The sequence below is a fragment of the Bos javanicus genome, chromosome 2 (assembly GCF_032452875.1).
Source record: "Bos javanicus breed banteng chromosome 2, ARS-OSU_banteng_1.0, whole genome shotgun sequence".
Taxonomy (NCBI): Eukaryota; Metazoa; Chordata; class Mammalia; order Artiodactyla; family Bovidae; genus Bos; species Bos javanicus.
The window spans coordinates 120816141-120829196 of record NC_083869.1 but is presented as its reverse complement, the minus strand read 5'-3'; the positions used below and the strand labels follow the sequence as shown (position 1 = coordinate 120829196).

The 13056-nt window shown below is 47.0% G+C and overlaps 1 protein-coding gene across 3 annotated transcripts in view; it reads right to left on the bottom strand.

The window, feature by feature from the left end:
- AK2 (adenylate kinase 2) overlaps positions 1 to 13056 on the bottom strand; it is a 23731-nt gene extending 10675 nt beyond the window's left edge. Inside the window, exons 1-2 of one of the 3 annotated variants that reach the window (XM_061388776.1) lie at positions 12797 to 13056; positions 995 to 1120 (exon numbers count right to left, since the gene is read on the bottom strand). In XM_061388776.1, the coding sequence (XP_061244760.1) occupies positions 995 to 1120; positions 12797 to 12895 (225 nt within the window). In that variant the 5' untranslated portion in view covers positions 12896 to 13056. The remainder of the gene's footprint in view (positions 1 to 994; positions 1121 to 12796) is intronic. The other 2 variants (XM_061388794.1, XM_061388785.1) reach the window with 2 other exon arrangements.

Sequence of the window (13056 nt, the reverse complement as noted above, 5' to 3'; positions counted from 1 at the left end):
GATACTGCTGAAGCAACTTAGCACACACACTAACCAAAACGATCTAGTGGATAACAAATTGTACTTCTCCTATCAGATCAACTGGACTAAAAACAAGAGAAAATGCTATTATATTCTCCAAATAAGAAGGATACTTTTGTTAACTGCCAAGCAACCCCTCTGTTAAGAGACACAGAAGAGAGTCACAAAAGTAAGTAAAAGCACCCTGTGCCTTCTTGAGTCCTCTCTTGAAGGACCCTTGAGTTCTGGTCTAGGGATGTCAATTTTGTTTCTGGCTCTAAAAACTAGGGTTGTATTACAAAATACGCCAGCACAAAGGAACTTCAAGAATACTGTGAATAAAATCAGTGCCATAAATTCAGAATGAACCAAGCAGACTTGCTAATGTAAAAGTTCATATAATCTTCCAGTTTGTTAAAACACCCCACAGCACAGGGCTGTCTGACAGAACTTTCTACAATGATTAAAATGTTCTATCTCGGGGCTTCCCTGGTGGCTCAGTGATCTGCCTGAACGAATCTGCCTGACAATGTAGAAGACAGGTTCGATCCCTGATCCGGGAGGATCCCACATGCTGCAGGTCAACTAAGCCCATGTGCCACAACTACTGAGCCTGTGCTCTAGAGCCCAGGAGCCACAACTACTGAGCCCACGTGCCGCAAATACTGTGGAGCTCATGCTCAACCACAAGAGAAGCCACCGCAACAAGGAGCCTGCACACCGCAACGAGAGTAGCTCCCACTCGCCACAACTAGAGGAAAGCCTGTGCAGCAATGACGATGCAGCACACCCGAAAATACAGAAATACAATTATAAATATTAAAAAGTTCTATATCTGTGTTGGATAGCAAAACCCTGAAATGTGGCAAGTGAAGCTGAGAAAGTTAATTTTAAATTAAAATGAATTTCAATAGCTGCATGTGGCTGGTGGTCACCCTGGCGGGGCAGACCTGGACTGAGGAAGATCAACATTCATTGGTCCCACCGAACCTACCAGCTTCCCGGCATCCATAGTCGCCTTCAGCTTCTTTCCCAGCTCTGAGCCGGAAGCCACCATGGCCCTCAGCATGTCTCCGGTAGCCAAATGGCAGACACAGAAGTTTTTAGCCAATTTGGGTGCCTGTGGAGGGCAGGACAAAACACGGGATACGGTTAACAGTGCAGGCCTTGGAGTTTGACTGCCTGGATGTGAAGCTGACTCTGCCACTTTCTGGGTGTGTGCAGAAATGCCAATTTCCTTACCTGTAACAGGGATAAAACTACCTTATGTTATATTCTAACCCATGATTATAGGGTTGCAGGAAGAATTACATGAGATAATACATGGAAGGACTTGCAACAGTGCACCTAGCACAGGAAATTGTCATAAATAGCAGCTATTATCGCTGCTTTCACTAGACACACTAGTGACACTTAAGCCTCAGCTTCCCCATTATGAATGGGAATAGAAACAGACAGTTGCTCTGAAGTTTAAATGAGTTCACGTATATAAAGCACTTGGCACAATGCCTGGCATGTAACATGCTGAATGAATATTTGCCAAAGGAATGGATGTGTGGATGTCAAGTACTGTGGTCACTAGTGTGGGAGGCGGCTGGGGCCAGATGCAGAAGTCTCCCCCGGGCAGACTCGGCCTTCCCCTTCCCTGTCACCAGGTAGCTGCATTACCTGCGCCAAATCACTTAACCTCTCAAGAGGCACAGTTTTCTAATCTGTTTAAAATGAAAGTACAAAAAAAATAATAATAAAAAATAAAATAAAATGAAAGTACAAAGGCTCCATCTCAAAAGGTAGCAGTGAGCATCAGATGAGCTATGTATGAAGACCACCTGACAAGCAGTGGGGCTTCCCAAGTGGTGCTGTGGTAAAGAACCCGCCTGCCAGTGCAGGAGACATAAGAGATGTGAGTTTGATCCCTGGGTCGGGAAGATCCCCTGAAGAGGAAACGGCAACCCACTCCAGTATTTTTGCCTGGAGAATCCCATGGGCAGAGGACCCTGGCAGACTACATTCCATAGGATTGTGGAGTCAGACACGACTGAAGCGACTTAGAACAGCACAGCACCTGGCAAAGGAAGCTCTTGGTAGTTCTAGTAGGCAGGACAGCCTTTTGGTTAACAGCATGGGCTGCAGAGTCAAACTGCCTGGGTTTCAGACACCAGGTCCACCAAGCCTGGATATGTGACTTGAGAAAAACTGTATCACTTCTGTAAATTTTAAATTTCTCTAGGTAAAATGGAGATGGTACTATCATCTCCTGTATCACTGGATTGATGAGAGATTATGAAGGATCACTGTAAGCGTTCAGGAAGCATCAACTGTTACTGTGACCCTTGCCTTAATTCCATGTTCACTCATACGCCTCTTCCTAGAACCTCGCTGGGAGCCAGCGAAACAGATGAATAGGAGACACAGACTCTGTCCTGTATGAGCTCACAGTTCAGTAGACTACACAACTGAATGAATACCAAAGAGGAAGAGACCCTGGACAGTTCTACGTTGGTTTCGCAGAGGCAAAAAAGAATGTAGAATTCAAAAGGAATAGAATCAGTTCAAAAGCCTAACACTTACCTTTCTGGTTCAACTGTTTTAGAAAATAAGTAGGGTGGGGACCTTGTTCAAACTAGTTGGTTGGGAGTTTTCTCAGATGCACATGATAAAAGCCAAATAGACAGGGTTCAGTGCAACAAGTGCTGATTTGTGAGTCACGGACTGATTCAGCTCAAGCAAAGAACTGATTTCCGAGCAAAACAGAATCCAGGTGAGGTGTTAAAAACAGCACTTTAGAAAAGCAATGAAAGTCAGGCCCCTCTGGCAATGGAAAGTCTCTGGTCCTTTGGGCTGGCACAGCGGCCACAAAACCAGAAGGCTGTGCTTTTCTGGCGATCTTTCTTCTTGGTTGTTGAAATTAACTTGGGTGGAAAATTTGGAGGTCACGCCTCTTCCAAGGGAGAGACTAACCAAAACACCAGCGAAGCGCTGTCAGCACAGAACCTAACCATCCTATTTTTATCACCCCAAACCACAGGACACTTTTGTGCTGTTCCAGGCGACTGGACTCTGCAGCTCTGTGGAACAACACTCTCAGAGGGAAGGGGTGGCACGGAGGAAGACTAACTCCTTCATTTTTTGCTGGCTGCACAGGAATCATTGTGGTGGGCTGCAAAGAGCATGAACCGAGGAGTCAGACAGATCTGCATATGAACCTGGCGGCCCCCAAAAGCTGGATGACCTTTGGCTAGTTACTTAACGTCTCAGAATCTGTTTCCTCACCAGTTAAATGGGGGATGATGTCTACTTCACAGGGCTGTTGTGAGGATAAAATGAAATAAAGTACCCAAAACATCAGACACACTCTGTGCGTGTGTGTGCACTCACTCAGTTGTGTCTGACTCTATGCGACCCCCAGGTGGATTCTTTACCAGTGCGCCACCTGGGAAGCCCCAGACACTGTAGGCATTCAGTAATTAGAAGGCCTCCTTCATGGTCTTCATTTCTTACACTATTCTTTAATTGCAAACTATAGAAGAACCCTAATGAAATGGCTGTATTATATTCCCCTGACTTCACGCTTATACTTTAAAGCAACGCTTTTTCTACTCCAAACCACCTAAGGGTGCTGCTAAAATACAGATTCTAATTTAGTAGGGTGGGGCCTGAGCATCCGATTTTAAACACGCCACAGGACTGGCTATGCTGCTGACCCCTGGGCCATATTCTGCTGTGGCTGAGGCCCTGAGCCACATGTCTCACTAGCCAAGGGCCACTTTTGAGCCCAAGAAATAGGCACCCCACCTGTGTGAGAAACCTGTGGTTGGGGAAGGTGTAGGTCAGAAAGGCTCAAACTGTTAGGATGGGAGGCTGCACGGTGGGGCTGCTGCTGCTGCTAAGTCGCTTCAGTCGTGTCCGACTCTGTGCGACCCCATAGACGGCAGCCCACCAGGCTCCCCCGTCCCCACTCTCCAACTTCAGTGTGTTACCACAATCATCTAGGGCACGTGCTAAAAATACAAAGTCTGGCCCCTCTTTAAAGTGTATGATTGAGCGACTTTCAGACCTGTTATGGGGACTTGATAAGATTATATATCCACAAAATAATTCAGCACAGTGCCCGACAACTAGGGAAATAAAGGGAAACTGATAGTCAAGATAGTCAAGATTTGATTTAATCAAGATCACTTGTCTTCTAGGGGGCTTCCCAGGTGGCTCAGTGGTAAAGAATCCACCTGCTAATGCAGGAGACGTAAGAGACACGGGTTTGATCCCTGCGTTGGGAAGATCCCATGGAGGAGGAAATGGCAACTCCTCCAGTACTCCTGCCTGGAAAATTCCATGGACAGAGGAGTCTGGTGGGCTACACTCCACAGTGTTGCAAAGAGTCGGCCTGAGTGACTGAGCACACACACTTGTTTTCTCACCTCACAATCGTCATCCGTGCAGTCTTTCCCACTTTCACCTCCAGTGCCTCTGCAAATACAGTTGCAATCATCTAAAATACTGTTGGACGCGCTACCACCCCGCAAACCACACACACATTCAGAAGCCTCAACGTTCCCCTAGGGCAACGAGGGAGAAGTTCTAATAGCTTAGTAGTGTGCTCCATGCCCTCCCCAACCAACTTCCTTTACCTCCCAAGCTACTCAAATTTGTCCCCACAAGCCCCCTACCTGGATGCCCTGCACCACTGCTGACAGCTGCTCTATGTTTGATTTCCAAATACATAAGCCTCTCCAAGGACCTCAGCTCAAGCTCCTCTCTATGCAGGAATACCCTCTCCCTTCCCCTTACTGGTCCAAGTTCTACCCTCTCCCTTCTAGAGTCAACTTCTGAGCATCTCTCCCCCACCAAAAACCTCCCCAACTGTCCTTTCTTCCTCTGAGAAGGAATCATCAGCTAACTCGGTGTTTGCAAGATGCCAAGCAATTTTCCCATGCACTGTTTTACAGTATGTATAATACGTAACTGGAGAAGTAAATGGCACCCCACTCCAGTATTCTTGCCTGGGAAATCCCATGGACAGAGGAGCCTGGCGGGCTACCGTCCATGGGGTTGCAAAGACTTAGACATGACTTAGCAACTAAACCACATTAATACATAACAAATACAGGAGGTAGTAACTAGTTTTATCTGTGTTTTACAAATGAAATTCAGAGGCTAAGTTGACCCAAATTGCAAAGTTAGTAACAGCAGATCTGGTAACTGGTCTCAAGACTGTCAAGCCCTAGCTCTTATCCATGACACTAAATAGGCTTCTTTACCCTGCAGCTCTAGCAAGGAACTTACCTTAACAAAACATGCCACCACCACCCCCAAAGCCTTAGTGGCTGTCCTTGGGGAAGGTGTGTATGTGTGTGTGTGTGGAAGGGAGTGCAAGAAGCCTTCACAGTGCTGGCAATGTTCTGTTTCTTGATATGGGTACAAGCTACACAAGTGTGTTCACATGTGAAAATTCATCAAGCCGCCCTCTTAAGATGTCTGCACCTTTCTCTGTGTGTATTATACTTAAAGTCATTTAAGAGCACAGAAACCTGCGTTTGAATTTCAGCTGTACCTTTTAACTGACCATGTAACCTCAGGTTAGTGATTCTTTGAGACTATTTCTTCATCTATAAATTGGGTGTATCAGTGGGTAGGTAGGAGAAAGAATGGAACATTCTTCACTGGGAGGTTAGGAGGAAGAATAGAAGATTCTCAACAAATCATAAGTGAAAGTGGCTCAGTCATGTCCGACTCTTTGCGACCCCATGGACTATACAGTCCATGGAATTGTCCAGGCCAGAATACTGGAGTGGGTAGCCTTTCCCTTCTCCAGGGTATCTTCCCAACCCAGGGATTGAACCCAGGTCTCTCACATTACAAGCAGATTCTTTACCAGCTGAGCCACAAGGGAAGCCCAAGAATACTGGAGTGGGTCACCTATCCCTTCTCCAGCAGATCTTCCCGAAACCAGGAATTGAACTGGGGTCTCCTGCATTACAGGCAGATTCTTTACCAACTGAGCTATCAGGGAAGCCCTCAACAAATCACAGTCCTTGTTCTAACCCTGAACTATCTGAGCAGTTGTCAGTCACTCATCAGTACTTCCCCTGTGGTACTCTGCACTAGTAAGTACTGCCTGCATGTATGTTGGTTTCTGCTCCTACATTTAAGACTGCAAGCAACAGGATGCTAATGCTGTTCAAGAAATCAGTCACACGTTCAAATCCTATCTTCGCTACTTTACCTATGTCCTAGGGCAAGATACAGACTGGGCCTCAGTTTATCAGTAAAAAGGCAAAGATAACAACAGGACCTTCCTCCAAGGGCTGAAAGATTAAATCAGATGACATTAAATCTGGATTAAAAGGATTAAATCTCTGGCTGGGGGGGGGGTGGTGGAGATGGGGGGGAATACGGGGAGTCTGTCACAGAACCCAGGAAAGGGTGACTATTTTGCCATACTACACCCTCTTGAGGGCTACCCTGCAGCTCTAGCAAGGAACTTACCTAAGAAAACATGCACAGGGTAGGAGACAAATCTAACCCAGGGCAGCAGAAAGAGCAGGAGCTCCAGAGTCATTCAGATGCAAGAGCAGCCAGTTACTTGCCCTGTAACCTAGAGAACAAGCTATTTGGGCTTTAGTTTCTCTATCTGTAAAAGGGGGAATAGGAACGTGGGTCTCACTGAGTTTGCTTCTGCACTGGGTTAGTGCACAGACATAACTGACCAAGCCTGATCTGCAAGACGGCAGCTGACAGCCTACACGTGCTGGCCGTGAAGAGCCGGTGTCAGCTGGACACATGGAAGAAACTATGAGAGGGGTTAGCAGAGGAAAACAGGAAACACACTGTGGTTTTGGCCGCACCCTAAGAACATCCAACCCCAAAAGGGAGACAGGGAAATAAGGTTATTTAAACAAAACAACAAACCCACGAGGTCCAGATATTTTAGACATTATTATGGAGAAAGCAATGGCAACCCACTCCAGTACTCTTGCCTGGAAAATCCCATGGACGGAGGAGCCTGGGAGGCTGCAGTCCATGGGATCACGAAGAGTCAGACACGACTGAGCGACTTCACTTTCACTTTCATGCATTGGAGAAGGAAATGGCAACCCACTCCAGTGTTCTTGCCTGGAGGATCCCAGGGACCGCGGAGCCTGGTGGGCTGCCGTCTGTGAGGTCACACAGAGTCGGACACGACTGAAGTGACTTAGCAGCAGCAGCAGCATGCTGATGCAAAAGCAGGCAGCTTAAAAATGTTTAACTATTTCAGTTAAAACTAACTTTTAAAAGGAAACAATTATTTCAGCCATGCCAACATTAAATACCTAAGACACTGAGTTTATACAGGTGTAAAAGGAAGCACCAGTGGGAAGAAAAAAATTACTGAGTAGGTACTAGGCACTAACCCAAGGTACAGGACAACCTGTAAATTGAAAGAGACTTGAGGGACTTCCCCAGTGGTCCAGCAGCTGACTCCAAGCTCCCTATGCAGGGGGCGCGGTGTTCAACCCTCAGTCAGGGAATGAGATCCCACATGCTGCAACTAAAGATCGAAGATGCTGTGCGTGGCCACTAAGATCCAGTGCAGTCAAATAAATACATAAACACTTAAAAAAAAAAACTAATAAAAAATGAGACTTGAAATGCAAATGAATAGAAACATAAACATTTACTCCTACTATTTATTTTTTATGGAATATTATGTTTTTCTACAAAAAAGAATGTCTTTTAGATGCACACTGAAATATTTACAAATGAAACAGTATCTGGGAGCTTCTTTAAAATCATTTGTGAAGGGAGACCAGATGGGGAAGGAATGGCCACCAGCTGATGGTAGCTGGGCCTGGACGTGTACCTGGGGGCTCATTACACCATCCTGTCATCTTTTTCGCATTCAAACTCTTCATAATTAAAAGCTGGGGTGTGTCTGCAGGCTACAAGCTGCTGCAGGCTGCCACTCTGCAACCTCTGATTTATGAACAGTTTTAATTCCTTAAAACTACAACTGCCAGTATCCCTATGGTTCCCAATACCTTAAGAAAGGTGTACAGAGGTTAAGCAACTTGTGTAAATTTTACCCTTTCAAGTCCCAGCTAAAGTCACATCTCCCTGACTTCCATAAGGCCTTCTCTGACCAACTCTCATCATATATACACCCTTGTAAGTCAGCTCACAAGTAGAATTTCCCTCAAAACTTCCTGAGTACATCACCCTTTACACTGAGCTACAACTGAGTTGGGGGTTGAGGGAATGTATTATCAATTAAGATGAGTGAGTCAACAATTAGTGAACACCTACTATGCGCCTGGTTGTCATCTAGGTGTGCTTTACACACACATAATTTTCCAGTATCCTTGTTAACTTTTGGTCTAGAGGGACAAGGACCTTCTCCGTCTTGTTTACTGTTCTATCTCCAATGTCTGGTGCTCAAGAAATGCTGACCGCATAAGCATTATCCCCATTTTTCAGCTGACAGCAGTGAGGCCTAGAAGTTACAAGTCCGTTAAACTGTCAAGCCCTTGCCTCAGCACTGAGATTGGCTGCCCATTTCACAACCACTGAAATTATTAACCTCAATATGAACCAAGGGAAAAAAAAAATCAATGCATTTGGTTACCTTGTTTATCTTGGTCACTCACAGCAGAAGTCCATAGAGTTTGGGATTAAATATACCTAGCCACAGGTTACCTAATAACTGAGGGTGGCAGAAAAAGGAAAGAGGAACCTTCTGTATGAAAGGACAAGGGGATTAGGCTAACTGTGAGCCTCAAGGGCAAATCGGCTCTGCCTACAGAGAGAAAAGGGAAAGTGGTCTTTCTTGACTGAGTGCATTTGTGCTCAGTTATGTTCAACTCTTTGCAATTCCATGGTCTGCAGCCCACCAGGTCCTCTGTCCATGGGGATTTTCAGGCAAGAATACTGCAGTGGGTTGCCATTCCCTTCTCCGCAGGATCATTCCCACCCAAGGATCACTGGCAGGCAGATTCTCTACCATTGAGCCATTTCGGAAGCTTTTCTTGACCTAGTAGCCAGAGCCAAAAAGCAAAGTCACAGGAATGAACTGAATCCTCCCAGACTCCCCTTCTCGGCATCATCCATATCTAGTAACCTCATCAAGTGCCAAGTAATGTGCTGGGTGTCACAAGAGTTCCAAGAAAGAGTAAGACAAATTGTCTGCAATCTTTGCAAGGACTAGGACTAGAAGAGGGGGCACAGAGCAGCATCCAGAACCTCATTTCCTTAGGAGCTCAGATTTTCAGGAATTCTCTCTTTAGACCCTAACAACCAGCAAAATCCTGAGGTCTGGGAGGGGCGGGGGCAATTCCAGGAGGATAATAACCCAATCTATGGGCTTCCAGGAGAAGGCAGTGGCACCCCACTCCAGTACTCTTGCCTGGAAACTCCAATGGACGGAGGAGCCTGGGAGGCTGCAGTCCATGGGGTCGCTAAGGGTCGGACACGACTGAGCGACTTCACTTTCCCTTTTCACTTTCGTGCATTGGAGAAGGAAATGGCAACCCACTCCAGTGTTCTTGCCTGGAGGATCCCAGGGACCGCGGAGCCTGGTGGGCTGCCGTCTGTGGGGTCACACAGAGTCGGACACGACTGAAGTGACTTAGCAGCAGCAGCAGCATGCTGATGCAAAAGCAGGCAGCTTAAAAATGTTTAACTATTTCAGTTAAAACTAACTTTTAAAAGGAAACAATTATTTCAGCCATGCCAACATTAAATACCTAAGACACTGAGTTTATACAGGTGTAAAAGGAAGCACCAGTGGGAAGAAAAAAATTACTGAGTAGGTACTAGGCACTAACCCAAGGTACAGGACAACCTGTAAATTGAAAGAGACTTGAGGGACTTCCCCAGTGGTCCAGCAGCTGACTCCAAGCTCCCTATGCAGGGGGCGCGGTGTTCAACCCTCAGTCAGGGAATGAGATCCCACATGCTGCAACTAAAGATCGAAGATGCTGTGCGTGGCCACTAAGATCCAGTGCAGTCAAATAAATACATAAACACTTAAAAAAAAAAACTAATAAAAAATGAGACTTGAAATGCAAATGAATAGAAACATAAACATTTACTCCTACTATTTATTTTTTATGGAATATTATGTTTTTCTACAAAAAAGAATGTCTTTTAGATGCACACTGAAATATTTACAAATGAAACAGTATCTGGGAGCTTCTTTAAAATCATTTGTGAAGGGAGACCAGATGGGGAAGGAATGGCCACCAGCTGATGGTAGCTGGGCCTGGACGTGTACCTGGGGGCTCATTACACCATCCTGTCATCTTTTTCGCATTCAAACTCTTCATAATTAAAAGCTGGGGTGTGTCTGCAGGCTACAAGCTGCTGCAGGCTGCCACTCTGCAACCTCTGATTTATGAACAGTTTTAATTCCTTAAAACTACAACTGCCAGTATCCCTATGGTTCCCAATACCTTAAGAAAGGTGTACAGAGGTTAAGCAACTTGTGTAAATTTTACCCTTTCAAGTCCCAGCTAAAGTCACATCTCCCTGACTTCCATAAGGCCTTCTCTGACCAACTCTCATCATATATACACCCTTGTAAGTCAGCTCACAAGTAGAATTTCCCTCAAAACTTCCTGAGTACATCACCCTTTACACTGAGCTACAACTGAGTTGGGGGTTGAGGGAATGTATTATCAATTAAGATGAGTGAGTCAACAATTAGTGAACACCTACTATGCGCCTGGTTGTCATCTAGGTGTGCTTTACACACACATAATTTTCCAGTATCCTTGTTAACTTTTGGTCTAGAGGGACAAGGACCTTCTCCGTCTTGTTTACTGTTCTATCTCCAATGTCTGGTGCTCAAGAAATGCTGACCGCATAAGCATTACCCCCATTTTTCAGCTGACAGCAGTGAGGCCTAGAAGTTACAAGTCTGTTAAACTGTCAAGCCCTTGCCTCAGCACTGAGATTGGCTGCCCATTTCACAACCACTGAAATTATTAACCTCAATATGAACCAAGGAAAAAAAAAATCAATGCATTTGGTTACCTTGTTTATCTTGGTCACTCACAGCAGAAGTCCATAGAGTTTGGGATTAAATATACCTAGCCACAGGTTACCTAATAACTGAGGGTGGCAGAAAAAGGAAAGAGGAACCTTCTGTATGAAAGGACAAGGGGATTAGGCTAACTGTGAGCCTCAAGGGCAAATCGGCTCTGCCTACAGAGAGAAAAGGGAAAGTGGTCTTTCTTGACTGAATGCGTGCGTGCTCAGTTATGTTCAACTCTTTGCAATTCCATGGACTGCAGCCCACCAGGTCCTCTGTCCATGGGGATTTTCAGGCAAGAATACTGCAGTGGGTTGCCATTCCCTTCTCCGCAGGATCATTCCCACCCAAGGATCACTGGCAGGCAGATTCTCTACCATTGAGCCATTTCGGAAGCTTTTCTTGACCTAGTAGCCAGAGCCAAAAAGCAAAGTCACAGGAATGAACTGAATCCTCCCAGACTCCCCTTCTCGGCATCATCCATATCTAGTAACCTCATCAAGTGCCAAGTAATGTGCTGGGTGTCACAAGAGTTCCAAGAAAGAGTAAGACAAATTGTCTGCAATCTTTGCAAGGACTAGGACTAGAAGAGGGGGCACAGAGCAGCATCCAGAACCTCATTTCCTTAGGAGCTCAGATTTTCAGGAATTCTCTCTTTAGACCCTAACAACCAGCAAAATCCTGAGGTCTGGGAGGGGCGGGGGCAATTCCAGGAGGATAATAACCCAATCTATGGGCTTCCAGGAGAAGGCAGTGGCACCCCACTCCAGTACTCTTGCCTGGAAACTCCAATGGACGGAGGAGCCTGGGAGGCTGCAGTCCATGGGGTCGCTAAGGGTCGGACACGACTGAACGACTTCACTTTCCCTTTTCACTTTCGTGCACTGGAGAAGGAAATGGCAACCCACTCCAGTGTTCTTGCCTGGAGGATCCCAGGGACCGCGGAGCCTGGTGGGCTGCCGTCTGTGGGATCGCACAGAGTCGGACACGACTGAAGTGACTTAGCAGCAGCAGCATGGGCTTCCAAATTCTGAGATCATAAATCTCATCCCTGATCTATGGGCCCATTATGTCCCAGGTGCCAAGAGAGGCCTCACAGTCAGCAGAAGGTGACCTCACTCCAATCACGCAGAACCTTGAGGTTCCAGGCTCCTTGAGGTCAATTTTACTAACTTGGGAAAGTCATCTGACCTCTCCAGGCCTGTTTTCTTACCTGTACATTGAGGTACCCTCTCCTATCCACCTAACTTGGCTCAGACAGGTCATATCACTTCTCTGAGCAGTTCTCCTTATCAGCAGCATACTACAGCTGGCGCTTTCCCCCACGTCCGGGAGATGCTCCTCCGCCTTCAGACATTAGTCAATACCAGAAACGTGCCCCTACCGCGAGTGCCTGGAACGTAACCCTAGAACGTAATCTACTGTCAAATCGCACTGAATCTAGGGTCCCTGTCTCCAACTCGGGTTCCGATCTACATGCCTCAGTCCAGGGCTCACACTTACCCTTCAAATCTTCTCAGCTTCTAAACCCTAAAGGAATCTACTCAGTCCTTTGATCCCCTAACACAGCACCTCAGGCCTGGGGCACTCAAGAACTCTAACTCAGACTCCCTCGACCTCCAACTTGGACCCTCCCCAAAACACCTGCCAGAACCCCAAACGCCAGCCAGGGAACCCCCCGTCCAGGCCTCAGCCCGCGCGGCCTGAGTCTGGGGCGAACCGGACCTTCGGCCGCCCTGACCTTGAAGTTTCACGGGCTCCACCGACAAGCCCGGCTCAGCAGCTCACCTGGGTACCCTTGCCGGCTCCGGGCGGCCCTAAGAGCACGGCCCGGACGCCTTTAGGAGACTCCGGGACCGGTTCGGCCGCAGGCACGTTGGGAGCCATGGCCGCCAAAACCTCGCACTGCTCAACCCGCCCGCACACCTCTCAGATCCAGCGCTTCCAGGCCAGCGCGCCACGCACGCCACGCACGCCTCGCTCGCCGCTCACACTGGTCCGTTGCCATGTCTGTCAGTCCGCTCCGCCCGCCCCTGAGCGCGACGGAA